General features: G+C 34.4%; 1 protein-coding gene across 1 annotated transcript; it reads left to right on the forward strand.

Annotated features, from left to right (window-relative positions):
* The first annotated feature begins 921 nt into the window (after positions 1-921).
* On the forward strand, positions 922-6,703 carry LOC111783324 (MLO-like protein 6). The gene is made up of 14 exons (XM_023664244.1): positions 922-1,183; positions 1,255-1,312; positions 1,405-1,664; positions 2,115-2,231; positions 2,329-2,389; positions 2,537-2,625; positions 3,346-3,420; positions 3,513-3,607; positions 4,508-4,557; positions 4,896-4,936; positions 5,025-5,234; positions 5,708-5,775; positions 6,006-6,066; positions 6,154-6,703. Exons 1-14 carry the CDS (start codon positions 1,061-1,063, stop codon positions 6,589-6,591), a joined length of 1,746 nt encoding a protein of 581 aa, XP_023520012.1. The 5' UTR covers positions 922-1,060; the 3' UTR covers positions 6,592-6,703.
* Positions 6,704-19,831: the final 13,128 nt, after the last annotated feature.

Raw genomic sequence — 19,831 nt, forward strand, 5'->3', positions numbered from 1 at the left:
AACCCGGGTAAGAAAAATTGACAACCAATTACATCTCCCAATAGTACATTTTGGGGCATTTTAGACCTGACGAGTGTAAACATGATTTTGGTGACCAATCATACACCCCTGACACAACAAGAATAGGAAAAGTCTATCTAACATAAAAGCAAGTAAAAAGGGTTTGAAACGAGCATGCAGCCATGAACAACACGTCCTGGACAATCATGATTGGGACATCCGACATGCAGCCACAGACAACACGTCTTGGATAAGTATGATCGTGAAAGCAAGTAAAAATGATTTGGAACGAGCATGCAGCCATAAACAACACGTCCTGGACAACATGTCTATCTAACATGAAAGCAAGTAAAAAGGGTTTGGAACGAGCATGCAGCTATGAACAACACGTCCTGGACAATCATGACCGGGACATCCGACATTCTGCCACAGACAACATGTCTTGGACAAGTATGACAATGACACGCAGCAGCTACACAATCCAAGTCGAAATTCTCTACGAAAAAGGGCAGACAAGGCCCAAAGACAACTATTCTATCTAATAGGTTATCAAACACGACGAGGACAGGGCTCAACAACCATACCACTACGATCCACAAATCATGTTCCCTTCAAATAACCTAAAAGTTACCAAAGTTCAAGAGAGAAAAAAAAAAAAAAAAATCANAGAGAAAAAAAAAAAAAAAACAAAAACATTACATTAACCTTTTTTAAACAAAATCAAAGTCTAAATGAAATGAAAAAAAAAAAAAAAAATTACAAAGAAATACAATAAAACAAAACAAAATTTTAAAACACTATAGAGAATTACTTAAAGTCAAAGTCTTCCTTTTTCTCTCTCTTATCTTTCTCTCTCTAAAAACCATATATATATATATATATATCTTCATTCCCATCATATCATATGATTATCGTCCATACTCAACACAACAATATCCTCATCAACAACAACTTCATACTTCATACCATCTTCCCAAATTTTCCCGGAAAATTCTCCACCATTTTCCTTCAAACTTTCTCGAGAAAATTCAAACATCGGAAGTAGCTCGGTAGTCCATCCATGGCGGCCGCAGGCGGTGGCAAGTCGCTCGAGCAAACGCCGACGTGGGCCGTGGCCGTCGTCTGCTTCATCTTACTCTTCATCTCCATCATCATCGAATATATAATCCACCTTATCGGACAGGTAAGCTTAAACGCTAAATCTTTTAGAAATTTCGCTTAAAATCTAATGATTTTTTTTTTTTTTTTTTTTAGTGGCTGAAGAAGAGACACAAACGAGCTTTATTTGAAGCTCTTGAGAAGATCAAATCAGGTTTAATAAAAAAAAATTAATAAAAATTAACGCTTTTTAATGAAAATTAATTAAATTTAATGAAAATTAATGTTTTTTTATTTTTTTTGTAGAGCTTATGTTATTGGGATTCATATCGCTGCTTTTAACGGTCGGGCAAGGTCCGATCTCTGACATATGTATTCCTGAACACGTGGCTGCCACGTGGCATCCTTGTACAAAGGAGAAAGAAGCGAAGATGAATGAAGATATGGAGAAATCCGTGGAACATTTGGCTAATAATGGCCGGAGACTTCTCCATCTGAACGGAACTGGTGGAAGTTTCAGGCGGGTTTTGGCCGCGCCTGGTGGAGCCGACAAGTGTGCTGCTAAGGTACGACCAAAACCTAACACAACCGGTTTTTGAAAAATAAAACCCGGTTTTTTTAAAAAACCCCATATTTAAAATTTTAAATTTTGGTTTAGAGATTTTAAAAATATTTGTAAAATACAATAAATTTTTAATTAAATATTTGATGTATAAATTTGGAGGTTTATATAATTGAATTTTATTTATTATTATTTTTTTAAAAAAGACATAAATTAATTATCGGTCCGACACCATTAAATGTTTGTAAGATAAGATAGAGAGGTGAAGACTTTTTAAAAAAAGAAAACACACTTGTCGAGCATGTAGTAGTATCACGAGTTCGATAGTAATTTAATGCAGTATAAAAATAAAAAATCTCGACTCGTATTCATATCACTAGCACGAGATTAATTTTAGGTTAAAAACGTTGATTTACGATGACGATGACGATAACGACATCGTTCGGTTTTACAGGGTTTAGTGTCGTTTATTTCAGCGGAAGGAATTCATCAACTTCATATCTTCATATTCGTGTTGGCTGTTTGCCATGTTTTGTATTGTGTTCTAACTTATGCTTTGGCTAGAGCAAAGGTAAGATTTTTAATGTTTTTAAATTTTTATATAGTGTGAAATTACCCTATTACCCCTCTCTCTTTCACTCTCTTACTATTATAATTAACACGTCTAGATGAGGAGTTGGAAAACATGGGAAAAAGAAACCAAAACGGCGGAATATCAGTTCTCACACGGTACGGTTTTCAATTCAGTATATAATAGATCTCTGATATATTCAAAACTGGGTTTGTAGATTTTAACAAATTGTCGAAAGTTTAGGGACTTATTTGATATTGTTAGTAAAGTTTAGAGATTTATTAAACATAACAAAATTATGGCAGATCCCGAGAGATTTAGGTTTGCAAGAGACACCTCGTTCGGGAGAAGACATTTAAACTTCTGGACGAAGAATTCTACCCTAATGTGGATAGTAAGATTCTTTTCGTGTTTCTAATTTTATATTAATTGCACGAAAGTGATCCTCTTTTTTATATATATTTATTATTTGGTCCTCGACAGATTTATTTATTTAATCCACATTTAATATGTAATTATAAATTAATTTTCATTTTAGTCCTTAAATTATTATATTAAAAAAATAATTCAATTATTGGAAAATCATGTGGATGCAATTTTATGGAAATGAAAACGGTCAGAATAAGCCACTTTGGGATAATGACTTTAGCCGCCCAAATATTCCATTATTGGTGACATTACCAGTTTGACCTTTTTAAAATTAAATAAATGCAATATATATATATATATATATATATATATATATATATATAGATTAATTTATAAAGTATTTTTTTAATTTTCGTGACAGCTATTAAATAAAATTTATTTGACGAGAAATAAAAAAAATTAATTATACCCCATGATTTTGGAGGTCGTATTAATTAAAACTTTAAATTAATAATTTTATTATATTGAAATTTCGCTTTAAAACATGGAGGGAAAATAGCTCTAAATTACTGACAAAATATTTAAATTGATTTATTTTATGAAAATTTATTATTTAAATTTTCACAGTTGGAACGTTTACAATCGTATGGTAATGTTAATTTTGAGCATAAATTCTCGTGATTTTGTTGCTGATTTTCTTAAAAAGTTTTGTACTAATGGAAATTTGTTTGTTTGGCTTGAACAGGTTTGTTTCTTCCGGCAGTTTGTAAGATCGGTTCCAAAAGTTGATTACTTGACGTTACGACATGGATTTATAATGGTTAGTTGCTTTTATTCAAGTTCGATTTTTATATGAGTCAAAGTGTGTGTTACCCGTCGTTGAAAATTGGACTCTTTTTATCTTAATTACAGGCACATTTAGCTCCTCAAAGTCATACACAATTCGATTTCCAAAAGTACATTAATCGTTCTCTTGAAGAAGACTTCAAAGTAGTCGTGGGAATCAGGTTAGTTTTATTAATTAATTCATTACAAATTCTCTGTGGAGAATCTCTATCTCGATTCGTGTAAAAATAAATAGAGAATTTCACGGGAATAGAGATTGAAATAGAAGGTGGGGATAGAGACGGAAACGAAGAAAACTTTTCCGTCTAGTTTCCGTTTAACTTTCTCGGTGAACATCTTAATTAGGTATTTTGCGAGAATAGAGATTGAAATAGGAGGTCGAGATAGAGACGGAAACGGATAAAACTTTTTCGTTTAGTTTATGTCTAGCCCACTCGGTGAACATCTTAATTAGATATTTTGCGAGAATAGAGATCGAAATAAGAGGTGGGGACAGAGACGGAAATGGAGAAGACCTTTTCGTTTAGTTTCCATGTAACCCATTCGGTGAACATCTTAATTAGGTATTTCGCAAGAATGGAAATTGAAATAGGAGGTCGGGACAAAGACAGAAACGAAGAAGGCTTTTCTGTTTAGTTTCCGTCTAACCCGCTCGGTGAGCATCTTTAATTAGGTATTTCACTAGAATGGAGATTGAAATAGGAGATCGAGACAAAGACAGAAACGCGGAGAAGACTTTTCCATTTAGTTTCCGTCTAACTCCAGTTGATGAACATCTTTAATTAGGTATTTTGCGAGGATAGAGATTAAAATAGGAGCCGGGGACAGAGACAAAAACGAAGAAAACTTTTCCGTCTAGTTTCCATCTAACTCGCTCGGTGAACATCTTAATTAGGTATTTCACGAGAATAGAGATTGAAATAGGAGACCAAGACAGAGACGTTAACGGAGAAAGCTTTTCCGTTTAGTTTCCGTCTAACCCGCTCAATGAACATCTCTAATTACGTCTTTATTGATCATATATCGGAGTGAATAACTCTTTTGTTGGGTTAATTTTGCAGCCCACCAATCTGGTTCTTCGCTGTGCTATTCCTCCTCTCAAACACCCACGGTAAGATNCTCGCTCGGTGAACATCTTAATTAGGTATTTCACGAGAATAGAGATTGAAATAGGAGACCAAGACAGAGACGTTAACGGAGAAAGCTTTTCCGTTTAGTTTCCGTCTAACCCGCTCAATGAACATCTCTAATTACGTCTTTATTGATCATATATCGGAGTGAATAACTCTTTTGTTGGGTTAATTTTGCAGCCCACCAATCTGGTTCTTCGCTGTGCTATTCCTCCTCTCAAACACCCACGGTAAGATTCAACAACAAAACATCAATATCATCAAATTAATAGAACCAAAATATTTGACAAAATTTTCATTGGGGCATTTCGTCGAACAGGTTGGAGGGCATATCTATGGCTGCCATTCATCCCATTAATCGTAAGAACTTAGCCAAGAATCTGTGTTTTCGATGTGGGAAAATGACGAAGAAGATGATTTTGACTAAAAAGTTACCGATTATTTGCAGATTCTGCTGCTGATCGGGACGAAGTTGCAGGTGATCATAACGAAGATGGCGCTGAGAATACAAGAGCGAGGCGAAGTGGTGAAGGGCGTGCCGGTGGTGGAGCCTGGCGATGACCTGTTCTGGTTCAATCGCCCTCGCCTCATTCTTTATCTTATTAACTTCGTTCTCTTCCAAAACGCCTTCCAAGTTGGCTTCTTTGCTTGGACTTGGGTATGTCCTTCTTTCAATTTAGTCGGTTCAAATCCACCGCTAGCAGATATTGTTTACTTTGGCCCGTTACGTATTATCGTCAGCCTCATGATTTTAAAACGCGTATTCTATGGAGAGGTAGGCACCAAGCAGTGTGTCAAAAAGAACACTGGCCTCCAAGGACGGTGGATTGTGAGATCCCACATTCACACCTCTCCCTAATAGACGCGTTTTAAAACCTTGCGTCTTCTATGGAGAGGTAGGCACCAAACAGTGTGCCAAAGAGGACACTGGGCCTCAAAGACGGTGGATTGTGAGAACCCACGTTCACACCTCTCCCTAATAGACGCGTTTTAAAGCCTTGAGTGGAAGCACTGGAGTAAAAGTCCAAAAAAGACAATGTCGGCTAGCGGTGGACGTAGGCCATTGCAAGAACATCGATTATCATTCCAAAAGGTTGATGTTATCTTAATTGACGTTTCTTTTTCTTTCAGTATGAGTTCGGGCTGAATTCTTGTTTCCACGAGCATGTAGAGGATGTGGTGATCAGAATCTCGATGGGGTAAGTTTGCTATACTAATACTAAAAAAATTATTTGATCAGTTGGTCAGTTATTAATTTTGTATCTAATAAAATTTTTAATTTTAAATTATTCCTCTCATATTAATCATAATTTATTAAATTTTTTAAATTATTATAAAAAAATCATATATTGTTTTATTTATTTATTTATTATCGTTATTTTATAAGAAGATATTAACATATTTGATATTATATAATTATGAATGTCAGGGTGATTGTACAAATCCTTTGTAGTTATGTAACTCTACCTCTTTATGCATTGGTAACTCAGGTAAAAATTGAATTTTTACTGGAAATATTAACATATTTTCTTTGGTAAAATTTAAAAGCATTGATTTAAATTTGTGTATATATATAGATGGGTTCAACAATGAAGCCAACTATATTCAATGAGAGAGTGGCAGCTGCCCTTAGAAATTGGTACCACACGGCTCGAAAGCACATCAAACACAACCGTGGTTTGATCACCCCAATGTCGAGTCGACCCACCACTCCGACTCACCACATGTCACCCGTTCACCTTCTTCGACATTACAAGAGTGAGGTCGATAGCTTCCATAACTCGCCGAGAAGGTCACCGTTTGAACCAGATCGTTGGGACAATGATTCACCGTCCCCTTCTCGTCATGCTGATGGTTCGTCCTCGTCACAACCCCACGTTGAGATGGGAAGCTATGATAAAGATCCAATTGAATCAGGTTTGACTGAAGTTAACCCTGTTCGACCGTCTCGAACGCGCACTCAACATGAGATTGATATTGGTCATAAAGACTTTTCGTTTGATAGAATTGAATGAAACGGTTTCGTTTAGAAGTTCGTGGATGTTGAAGGGAGTAGATTAATCTAGACCGTTCATCTCGAACTTTTTTAACATGTACCATATTCTGCTTATGATTTTTTCAATCTTATTTTTCTTTACAAATTTAGAAGGAACGAGTCTAGCATATGCATATGTAATAAGGATGATATCGAGAGTATTTTCAATATTAGTTATAGTTTCATTCTTTTAAATTCATACAAAAATATTGTCAATTTAAACATAAATAATTTTAAAATTATTAATATGATTTCTATAGGTTCAGTTTTAGCGTAAATTTTGTTATATTGTTACCAGACAGAGATACGACAATCTCTCGACGTTGCACAGTCTAAAAACTTCTCTCTATCGTGACTGATTCAGATAACGTCATAGATAATGTCACTATTTCCAAACCAGCTGTCCCCGATGAACTAATGTGGTTACGATGGATATGCTCTTTTGGATTATGTTGATGGATCCATAACGTGTCCACCACTCACTGAAAAATCCTATGTTGTATGGATTTACGAGTGTACACGAGTTGAGTTGAGAATTTTTTTTTACCAACTTGAAATTTTAGGTTGGTTGGGTTGGTGAATCGAGCAATCCGAATATAATTCACAACTCAACACATTTTCAGGTTGTGTTGTATTAGGTTGTCGGGTTATTTTATTTTATTATTTAAGAAAACCTTATTGATCATAACTCGACCCATTCAAATATTCACAAATCACAATGCATTATTAACATCGGTTACAAATGTCAAATATTCTTAATTTTCATAATAATATTAAAAGTAGGGTACGATAGGATTGGAACTCTATTCTTGGGTTTGTTCGAGATTATGATTATCTAGCTCGACCCTTACCGTTAGAACCCTTGGTTTTCAAGTTGAAACCATACATAAAACATAACCCAGTTACTAGACCTAACTGCAGCCCAACTCACCAAGTTAGCCCAAGCCTAGACATGTGAGCCCGATCTGGTTTCCCCCTTGCCCACCTGGTTCATGCTCAATTTTGTTAGCCCCAAATCAACTGGTTCAACTCATTGTTTGATTGGTTCTTTGCCATTTCAACCGCTTCAGGTTAGCTTCTCCTTAAATTAGGAAGTTTTAGGGTATATTCTAAAGAACTATGTTGATTTAAGGGCACTTAAGTACATTTAAACGAGACGTATGAGTAATAGGGCATTCCATGATAGTTCGGAGTAGTTTAGACATTCATTGATTACATTAAAGAGTAATTTTTTCTCGAGCTAAGTGAACTCACTGTTGGACACTAAATGCTAGGTCAGACGAAATGTATGCGTTATATGATGTATGATAATTTTGTATGTTCCCTCGATGTGATTTTTATCTTGCCACGTTAATTGTACTTAAATGTTGGATATGGTTTCTGAATTACATTTAGGTTAGCGGTATAGATTATGAAAAACATGTGGGGAAGAATCTGTTTATGACATCGTATCATGTGTTAAAATGAATGTTTTTGAATTATGTGACCTCGTGTATATGTGTGATTCGTGGAAGCATAAAAACGTCATATTCATGTTCCGTCCTTGCCATGACTCCTTCTAGATCCTTATAGGTCAATGCATAAGGTGATACTACTTACGTATGAAAGTTATGTGTACCCGACGAGACCTAGGTATTACAAAAGTGGTATGAGTCTAGTGGGTTATGTGTGCGTGAAAGTGGTGCATATTGGAATATGAAAATGACGAATAGAACATCAAAGAATTGGATATGTTTGAAAACACTTGATTTCAGTATGACCATGAACTATTTTTTACTGTTTTCCTCGGGATCCCGAGCTTAAATCAACTATGTTTTCACTTAAATTCATGAATTTCACGTGTTTATGATTTTGAGAGCATAAAGAGGATTTCTTATTAGATCAAGTATTCTCGGGTAGAATACTAAGTATAATTGTATTACTCTTAGAAAATAGATAGTCAAAGTCATCAAAAACTGAATGGTTCGATGAGTTTATGGTCATGGGCTCTTGTCCAAGTAGAAAAGGTCACATGTGATGAAGTAAAGAACATGTTATNTATGAAAGTTATGTGTACCCGACGAGACCTAGGTATTACAAAAGTGGTATGAGTCTAGTGGGTTATGTGTGTGTGAAAGTGGTGCATATTGGAATATGAAAATGACGAATAGAACATCGAAGAATTAGATATGTTTGAAAACACTTGATTTCAGTATGACCATGAACTATTTTTTACTGTTTTCCTCTGGATCCCGAGCTTAAATCAACTACGTTTTCACTTAAATTCATGAATTTCACGTGTTTATGATTTTGAGAGCATAAAGAGGATTTCTTAGTAGATCAAGTATTCTCGGGTAGAATACTAAGTATAACTGTATTACTCTTAGAAAATAGATAGTCAAAGTCATCAAAAATTGAATGGATCGATGAGTTTATGGTTATGGGCTCTTGTCCAAGTAGAAAAGGTCACATGTGATGAAGTAAAGAACATGTTATGATGTCTAAATCAAGATGTCTCTTCGATGGACCTGACTAAATCAAAACCATATGTTGTTGAACGGTTAGATGATGCCAAAGTTCAATCACACCTCTTTAATTACGTCGATACTTCCACCTATTAGGAATAAGTAGGAGACATATTTATTTTTTCCTCGAGAATCTTTAGAACTATCATTGTAGAGCTTTCAATTTGTTAGAACTAAACCGATTGAAATGTATTACTTCAAAAATTGCGAAAATAGGAATCAAACCATCAAATTGCTTTTAGTAATTTTTCAAAAGTTGAAATATTACCTTAAAAAATTACTTTTAGAGTAGAAATATGCGACACACGAGTAAAGGAGGGGTACATGAATGAACAGAGACCACATTCGAACGACAGAAATCCTGAGAATAGGATGACTAAGAAATGTTTAAAAGAATTGAAAGTCACTATCTATTACTAACAAGGTGCACCTTCCTTTTCGATGACTCAGTTATAAGAGTTCATGGTTAAGCGTGCTCTACTTTGAGCAACTCTATCTTTGGTGACCTCTTAGGAATTTTCCTGATATGCATGTGAGGGAGGACAAAGCATGTTGGAAGAACTCGTGTTGATTTGTGGGAATAGTTTTCACTCTTAAAAAACAAAAAGTAGGGAACATGACTATGTCGTATGAGACGCAAGAGAATGTCAGGATCATCAGGTGCCGAACACTGAGAAAGACTCATGTTGGTCTGTGAGAATAATCTTAGTGTAGGTATCGTGACCATGTCGAATGAGATGTAAGAGAATGTCGAGGCCATCAGGTACCGAATTCAGATTCTGAATCATGGATATAGGTCGTTACAAATTATATCAAAGCCAATACATCGCTACACACCATTTCTAATCTCAATATTTATCCGATATTCGAATCGATGTCATTTTTTTATTCAATCGGGGAAAAACGATCACGAGTGATAAAAAGGACACCTAAACTCTCTTTCTTACTCAAAAAGCACACATCACACCCAACTCTTTTCCACCCATTTTTTAAATTGTACGAAAATGATGAATAGACATTTCACGTGATTTGGCTTATTCCAAATTCGATCTTATATATATATATATATATATATATATATATATAATGTATATGTGTATGATCACAATGGCCAATAAGCCAAAAAGAGATTTGTGGGATTGTTTTTTAAAAAGCAACTTTTGGTTGATTGGAAAGAGAGGGAAGGGTGTGACATGAATCTTAATTTTATGTTCAAAATATACAAATATCATTTTTATTATATAGTTTTAGTTCATGTTTGGTAACCCTTCTAGATTCTATTTTATTTTTCAAAAATTATGAAAATTCTAATATGTTTCACGTTTGAATCAACCCGTGCAAGAAACTGTATTGAATCTTCATAATATTTGATTATAGGTGTAACGCCCCTAATTTTCTTGCCTAAATCAGAGACGTCACTGCATGCATGTCTTTAATAACATATGCAAAAATTTAAATAAAACGTTTGAAACGAAGTCATTTCGATAAAATGTTTCAAATGAAGTCATGGACTTGTACGTTTAGTTTAAAACAATAAATAGAAATAATGTTGTCAAAGGCTATGGAACTTCTGTGAGACTCGTTTATGACCTTAAAAAAATATATTTATGTGAGATCTCGAGGGGATTAGAATATTTTTGGGTATAAATCAAGAGGAAATTGACGAAACTACCCCTAAATACCCTTTATAAAGAAACAAGGTTTTTATGAATATCAAGTAAGATGTTTATGAAAGATTTGTGCATATGGAAAAAAAAATTATGAAAGGATATACGATGATATGATCGATCATCGGTAAACTCACCAAATTTGGATAATCCTTACTACGAAAGGATACCTAGACGGTAGACAATGGGCACAATTATATAGCAAATATATGGTTGATTGCATGTAATGTTTGTGTTGATTGAGTCGGATCAGAACCCACGCTTTACATCTAAATTCTAATGCAGGCTTTAGAAACGTGGGGCTCCCAGTTGAATTTTAACATTGTTTTTCATCAAACAGGTCGAACTTTTGAGTCAAACATCGAAAAAAAATGTTATGTTTCTGTGTGTTCAATTTCTCAAGTGGTTGAAATTCTAATATGTACCTTGTGGAATTCACCTATAGTTATTTTAGCAACCATTGACATAGTATAATTCAATGGAGCATATTCTTAGAATACTGAAATGAACGGGATGAATGCAAGCTGTTAGAAACAAGTTGGTCCAAGCCCCCAACGACGGTGTACAAAAGATCCAGGTAAGGATACGCCACCTCAAGTAAAAAGAGGAACTATGCCGACAAGAGGCATAGGGGATTGGAGTTTGAGGTAGGCGAAAGGGCATTCTTGAAGGTGGCCTCGATGAAAGACATACCAAGGTTCGGATGAAAGGCAAGCTAAGTCCATATTTCATCAGACCATTCAATATATTAGATCAGATTGGACCAGTAACATATAAATCACCCTATCACAACCTCTATTTACATTATATAACATATGTCACATATCCATGTTTTATAAGTACTTGATTGACTTAACGCACATTCTAGACAAGGATCCTCTCCAGGTAGACAAGAACCAGAGTTATTCTGAGTTTAAAACACTTTTGGGGACAAAAGTTCTTTTTAGAGATATATGATCTAAAGTTAAATTGGACCTTGATGAGTAGATTGAGGCCGGTACAAAGGATACTTAGTAACTCTGGCCTAGGTCAACCATGTAAGTGGTCTTACCGTTGACGTTGAAAAAATTGTATAATATATGATGGCGCATGCCCCATGGCTCCTACCTGCGCCATAATATTATGTTATGTGATGACGTATGATGTCATGTTATGTATGTATGTGAACCTTATTATCTCATGATATGAACGAAATGAAAAGTTATGTATGTCATGGTATTTGTGAAGCCATATTATGGATTATATAATGATGTAAGATGAAAGTCGATGACGCATATGTGTGCTCTGACACGGATGAAAGTAAGAAGGAAATGATTTTGATTTTATGCTATGATTTTTAAACTATGGGGACCTCATGGATTATTGTATGTCATGTGCATGGGATACTTCCCCATTATATTATGTTAGTACAGATGCATACCTTTGATATTTATGTTCGACATGTTATCATGCTAGTCTTTTCCTTCTGTGGTGTTTGACGATGCGATAGTGCGTTTCGCCCGACCAAGCCAAACTCAAGGTATGTAGAAGAGCCTGCCTGGAGGGTCGATGTTCACGTGTGTGGACCATGTGTGAGGAAGTACCACACATAATGTCTGAGTATGAATATGAAAGCCACTTATGCGAATGAGGACAAAACATGTTAAACGTGCTTCCTTGAAGCAATTCTATGTCAGTGACCTCTCGAAAATTTCCTAAAATGCATGCAAGTGAGGACAAAATATATTGAAATGACTCGTGTTGGTTTAGAGGAATAGTGTTCACTCTTAGAAGCGAGAAGTAAGTAATCTAATCCTGTCGCACGAAAATGCTGGAGCATCACATGCTGAAACCGGATTCTGACAAAGCATGCTAAAAGGACTCATGTTGGTTTGTAGGGATAATATTCACTTTTAGAAGCGAGAAGTAAGCAACCTAACCATGTCACATCAGGTGCCGAATCCAGATTCTAAATTTTGGGCACGACCCGTTCTCAAAATCTCCAAAAAAGAATTTATTTAAAAAAAAAAAAAAAAACAAAGTAGAAAAATTTGTCCAAACCTAAGGTTGCGACATGTTTTGTTTTTGAGAAAAGTATGCATGGGCCAAAGAGGAAAGGGAAAGGACGCCACATCTATGCCTTCTAGAGGAAGCAATGGAAAATTAAGACACGTAATTGAAACAAACAAGACAAAAATTAAAGTATTTATGTATGTATGTATATATATGTGTACATCTATCTATATATGTATATGTGTGTTTTGACACTGTCTTGGAAAGAGGCTCGGTGAAATAGACATGTCTATGAAGATGCAGACTACCTGCACCTGGACAGAAAGACCCTATGAAGCTTCACTGTTCTTTGGGATTGGCTTTCGGCCTTTCCTGCACAGCTTAGGTGGAGAGCGAAGAAGGCCCCCTTTCGAGAGGGCCCGAGCCATTAGTGAGATACCACTCTAGAAGAGCTAGAATTCTAACCTTGTGTCAGGACCTATGGGCGAAGGGACAAGTCCTTACTCGCATGTATTATCACATATCTTAGGAAGATTTCTAGAAGGTCACTGAATATATAATTGCTATAGCCAAAGCACGCTTAACCATGAAGTTCTTATAATTAAGCCACAAAAAACGAAGGAGTACCTTGTTGGCGTAGGTACTAACTCTCATTTTCTTTAAGCCCTTCTTATTCTCACGATCGTTCTCATTCGAACGAAGTCTCAGTTCATTCATGCACCCTACTTTTCTCGAGAGTCACAAAGACTTAATGTTATAATATTAAATTCTAAATTTTTAGAAACTATGTTAAATATTATATTATATTTTTGCTTATAAAATACCATTGAATTTATTACGATGATTTACAAATTCTTTAAAAAATCTTTTTGAAATGAATATTTTTTTTATAAAATATGTAAAAAATGGGAAAATTTTCTCCACGGAACTCGATTCCCCTGAATTTCGGCGTAGACGAGGATGGAAAAGACTTCCATGTCCCTCTCAACCTTATAGACATTTAAAATATTAGATTTCTAAATAATATGATAATATAATTTTTTAATTAATATTTTTATTTTATTTAATATTGAAAAACAATAACGTAATGAAATAAAATTAGATCAAGATATAAGTATTAATATAATGGAGCAACAATAATACATGTACGATAAGATTGCACTATATTATTAAATTTTATTTGTTATAATATTTAATATTGATAAATTTTATTTAATATTAACAAATAATTCCTCTCCAAAATAAAAGGCTACATCAACTTAAAAAAGATTGAAATAAATAATATGAGAAGAATATTGACTAATCTTTTCAAAATTTTAAAATAATAATCAAATTTATAAAATATATATTAGTGAAAAATAAAATATTTCAAAAGACACGTTCAAATCATGTTATCTAATAGGCAAATCAATCATAATTAGCAACGAAAACAAACCCGAACATGTTGGTCGAGAAAAACAAGACTTAAACCCTATAATACTCTCCTCGGTGAATTCATACACTACAACATATGCCTAAGTCAGCGTATACATCCATATGCACATTCAAAATCCTGTTATCTAATAGGTAAGTCAAACTCGAATGTCGAACGTTTGGGACGAGAAGGACAAGACTTAAACCCTATAATACTCTCCTCAAGGAACCTATACATTACAATAAATGTCGAAGTCAACGTATACATCAATACGAACATTCAAAATCATGTTATCTATCAGATAAACCAATAATAATCAACAACAAAAACAAATCCCCGAACATGTTGGACAAGAAAAACAAGACTTAAACCCTATAATACTCTCCTCGATGAATCCATACACTACAACAAATTCCTAAGTCAGCGTATACATCAATACCCACATTTAAAATCCTGTTATCTAACAGGTAAATCAATAATAATCAACAACGACAACAAATCCCCGAACATGTTGTTCGAGAAAGACAAGACTTAAACCCTATAATACTCTCCTCAAGGAATCTATACACACTACAACAAATGTCGAAGTCAATGTATACATCAATACGAACATTCAAAATCATGTTATCTATAAGATAAATCAATAATAATCAACAACGAAAACAAACCCGAAAAATATTGGACAAGAAAAACGAGACTTAAACTCATAATACTCTCCTCAGTGAATCCATACACTACAACAAATGTCGAACGTATACATCAATAGGAACATTCAAAATCATGCTACCTATTAGATAAAACAATAATAATCAACCACGAAAATAAACCCGAACATTTGGGACGAGAAAGACAAGACTTAAACTCTATAATACTCTCCTCAAGGAGCCGATACACTACAACAAATGTCGAAGTCAACGTATACATCAATATGAACATTCAAAATCATGTTACCTATCATATAAAACAATAATAATCAAGCATGAAAACAAACCCGAACATTTGGGGCGAGAAAGACAAGACTTAAACTCTATAATACTCTCAGTGAATCCATACACTATAATAAATTTCGAAGTCAACGTATACATCAATACGAACATTCAAAATCATGTTATCTACCAGATAAAACAATAATAACCGACCACGAATACAAACCCGAACATTTTGGACGAGAAAGATAAGACTTAAACCCTATAGTTACTCTCCCTCAAGGTATCTATACACTACAACAAATGCCGAAGTCAACGTATACATCAATACGAACATTCAAAATCAGGCTACCTATCAGATAAAACAATAATAATCGACCACGAAAACAAACCCGAACATTTGGGACGAGAAAGACAAGACTTAAACCCTATAATACTCTCAGTGAATTCATACAACATATACATTAATACGAACCTTCAAAATCATGCCACCTATTAGATAAAACAATAATAATCGACCACGAAAACAAACCCGAACATTTGGGACGAGAAAGATAAGACTTAAACCCTATAGTTACTCTCCCTCAAGGTATCTATACACTACAACAAATGTCGAAGTCAACGTATACATCAATACGAACATTCAAAATCAGGCTACCTATCAGATAAAACAATAATAATCGACCACGAAAACGAACCCGAACATCTCGAACAAAACTTAAACCCTAGAGAAGAAATGACACAAGGAGTAACACACATCCAAGGTACAAAATGGGTGAGGTAATATAAAAGTAAGTGAAAAAAGAGAAACAAATAGTTGAAAGGGAANGAGCCGATACACTACAACAAATGTCGAAGTCAACGTATACATCAATATGAACATTCAAAATCATGTTACCTATCATATAAAACAATAATAATCAAGCATGAAAACAAACCCGAACATTTGGGGCGAGAAAGACAAGACTTAAACTCTATAATACTCTCAGTGAATCCATACACTATAATAAATTTCGAAGTCAACGTATACATCAATACGAACATTCAAAATCATGTTATCTACCAGATAAAACAATAATAACCGACCACGAATACAAACCCGAACATTTTGGACGAGAAAGATAAGACTTAAACCCTATAGTTACTCTCCCTCAAGGTATCTATACACTACAACAAATGCCGAAGTCAACGTATACATCAATACGAACATTCAAAATCAGGCTACCTATCAGATAAAACAATAATAATCGACCACGAAAACAAACCCGAACATTTGGGACGAGAAAGACAAGACTTAAACCCTATAATACTCTCAGTGAATTCATACAACATATACATTAATACGAACCTTCAAAATCATGCCACCTATTAGATAAAACAATAATAATCGACCACGAAAACAAACCCGAACATTTGGGACGAGAAAGATAAGACTTAAACCCTATAGTTACTCTCCCTCAAGGTATCTATACACTACAACAAATGTCGAAGTCAACGTATACATCAATACGAACATTCAAAATCAGGCTACCTATCAGATAAAACAATAATAATTGACCACGAAAACGAACCCGAACATCTCGAACAAAACTTAAACCCTAGAGAAGAAATGACACAAGGAGTAACACACATCCAAGGTACAAAATGGGTGAGGTAATATAAAAGTAAGTGAAAAAAGAGAAACAAATAGTTGAAAGGGAAAGGGATAGAGAATTTGAGGGAGTCTCGTGAAGTTTAGTAGGCATATAGAGAGCAGTACGAAAGGGATATGATATGCCAATGCCACACAGACTGACCAGTCTTTGTTGATTAGGGCCCTACTTCTCTCTTGCCCTTCACGGACCATGTATATCATATATCTCTCTCTCTTTGACCCTACTGCAATTATGGTCCAATTAAGTTTACCTCATCTCAAAACATATGCCTCTTTTTACCCTCTCTTACTTTTTACCATCCTCTCGCGGTTTAAATTTCTCTAACTTATGCTCGGTTATGTTGTCAGTGTAGTTCATCAATGTTTACGATGGGCGTCTCTCTCTAACGTTCATGTGTGATTTGAAATGTTTTAATGGGTCTCTAAGTTTATACGAATGTGTGATACATGAATGAACCGAGAACACATCTGAGAACATGAGGATAATATATCAATAAAGTTCACCTTCCTTTTCGGTGGATTAATAATAGGAACATCATGGTTCAGTGTGTTTTGTTTGGAACAATTTTATGTTGAGTGACCTCATGAGAATTTTCCTAGGATGCATGCAAGTGAGGACAAAATATGTCGGAAGGACTCGTGTTAGTCTGTGGGGAACATTCACTCTTAGAAACGAGGAGTAAATAATGTGTGATATCCCACCTTGGTTGGGGAGGAGAACGAAACATCCTTTATAAGGTGTGGAAACTTTTCCCTAGCAGTGTTTTAAAAATCGTGAGGGAAAACCTGAAAAATTCCTTCAAGGGAAAGCCCAAAGAGCCGAAAGAGGACAATATCTGCTAGCGGTCGGTCTGGACCGTTACATAATGTGACCATATCGTCCTGGAATACTAGGGTCATCAAGTATCGAATTCGGAATCTAAATCCTGATCTAAAGGGTTGATTTGTTTTAAAATGTAATTATTTTTTGCACATATATCACATGGAATTAATTTTTCTTGTTTTTTATACCTTTAATCACTTCATTTTACATGTCTCTACTTCAAATAAAAATAAAAACAAATTTTTTTTTCTTAGTTTTATGAATTTACTTAACAAATTATGCGTGTGGATAAGGTTGAATTTTGTATCTATTAAAAATGCATGTCTCACCTACTATTCATAAAGTCATTACACATCAAAATAAAAAATATGATGCGAATATATATATATGTGGATGTGTAGTACTTCCCTACAAACGACCCACAGGTGCTAGTGTGAGTCCTCAGGTGGCTCGCACACCCCCTGGACCCTCTCGGGTAAAGCTAGCTGTTTGTACGACTTCTGGAGGTTAACGCAACCCCTGATGTCATGCTCCCCATGAACACCCTCATCATCATATCGTGCGTGTCCGCACTCATCATCATAAATGGGAAGTATCCCTATGTTTATGTACATACAACATGCATGAGGTTCCTCTAGTTCTTATCTCAACATCTCTTCTGACACAGCCCTAGTCTCATCTCTTTGTTACGCTTAATAACACATGCTCATTAGATATTTATATTAATATCATTTTCATACTCTTAGGATTGTGTCTTAGTCGATCTATCGACATGATACAATATGACGTTCATCATCATACAACATGTTTAATATGAAAAACATCATCATATTAGGGTAGACGTTATGCAAGACAACATAGTCATCATAAAGCCATCAAGTGCATCGAGTACATCATACATCATACATCATCATATAACACCCATACTTTATCGTACATCATCATAGCTCATACATCATCATATAACTAGTGTGCGACATCATACGATACAACTCATACATCGTAAACATAAATATCACATGCATCATTGTACGTCATCTCAAACAATCATAAATTGAACTCATACAATTTCTAATCTATCCTATAGTAAGGCCACTTACATGGTTGACCTTAGCCAAATTTCTGCTTAGCTTCAAATTTGGTTTCTTTCCTCCTTCAAATTCATTCTCACTTATATCAAACCTTATTTTGGATATAAACTTAATTGACTCAATAAAAAATCGAATTCCATGTTTTTCTATATTGTGTTTGGTAATAAAACTTAAATTAAAAAAAAAAAATGATGATTGGATCATATTCTTTTTTTTTTTTTAATTCTGTTTACAGTACTTTTAGCCATTTTGAATGGATTCTGTCTTTTCGACTTTTCAATCCATTCTGATTTTCTTTTCTTTTTTAAAAATCAGTATGTATCAATTTTTTTTAATTACCTTTACCGTACTTTTTGCCATTTTCATTGGATTATGATTTTCTTATAAAAAATGGCTATGTATCAGGAACCATTATGTTATTTGATTTCTAACTAAAATCTAAACAAGGTAACAAAATCTGAAATAAAAAGAAAAGGAAAGATTTAACTAACCTGACAAATTATTCCAACACATAAATCTGAGTAAAACTATTTTTGTTTTATGTTTTTTTTCTTTTTCTTGCAAGAGAGAATTATTGATAAGAGATGGGACCATGAAAGAATCAATTTCGTATTGTTATACATCCTCAATAAGTATTGTAGGAAGTCTTCTAATGAGATGCTTTTGATTCCTTACCTCTAACTGAAATCAAGATTCGAGCACAAATCGTGAGATACCACATTAATTGGAGAAGGGAACGAAGTATACCTTATAAGAGTATGGAAACCTCTCCCGAACAGACGCGTAATAGGGAAGCCCAGAAGAAAAAGCTCAAACAGGGTTCCATTGTATAACTCTGAAAGACACGTTTTAAAACCGTGAGACTGACGATGATATGTAACGGGTCAAAAGAGACATATCCAACATATAAATACAAACTTTGAGCTCTTCAATGTACAAAATAATTATTAACATGCACAAAGAAAAAAGTCACTCATACTCCTTATTAGTCACACTCATAAAAGGCTTTTCTACACCCTCTTCCATTTTCAATGATTTTTATTTTTATTTTAATTTTATTTTAAATAATATTCCACATAAAGATAAATAATTTTTATTTTTTTTATTTAAAAAAAAAAAAAAAAAAAAAAAAAAAAAAAAAAAAAAAAA

Source organism: Cucurbita pepo, chromosome LG20 (genome assembly GCF_002806865.2).
Source record: "Cucurbita pepo subsp. pepo cultivar mu-cu-16 chromosome LG20, ASM280686v2, whole genome shotgun sequence".
NCBI classification, from domain to species: domain Eukaryota; kingdom Viridiplantae; phylum Streptophyta; class Magnoliopsida; order Cucurbitales; family Cucurbitaceae; genus Cucurbita; species Cucurbita pepo.

What these genes read in the sequence shown, in the direction of transcription:
- LOC111783324 (XM_023664244.1), top strand. Translation starts at nt 1,061, where the DNA reads ATGGCGGCCGCAGGCGGTGGCAAGTCGCTCGAGCAAACGCCGACGTGG. An exon ending in TAATCCACCTTATCGGACAG is followed by an intron (nt 1,184 to 1,254) that starts GTAAGCTTAAAC and finishes TTTTTTTTTTAG; the next exon opens with TGGCTGAAGAAGAGACACAA. An exon ending in GTGATCAGAATCTCGATGGG is followed by an intron (nt 5,776 to 6,005) that starts GTAAGTTTGCTA and finishes TATGAATGTCAG; the next exon opens with GGTGATTGTACAAATCCTTT.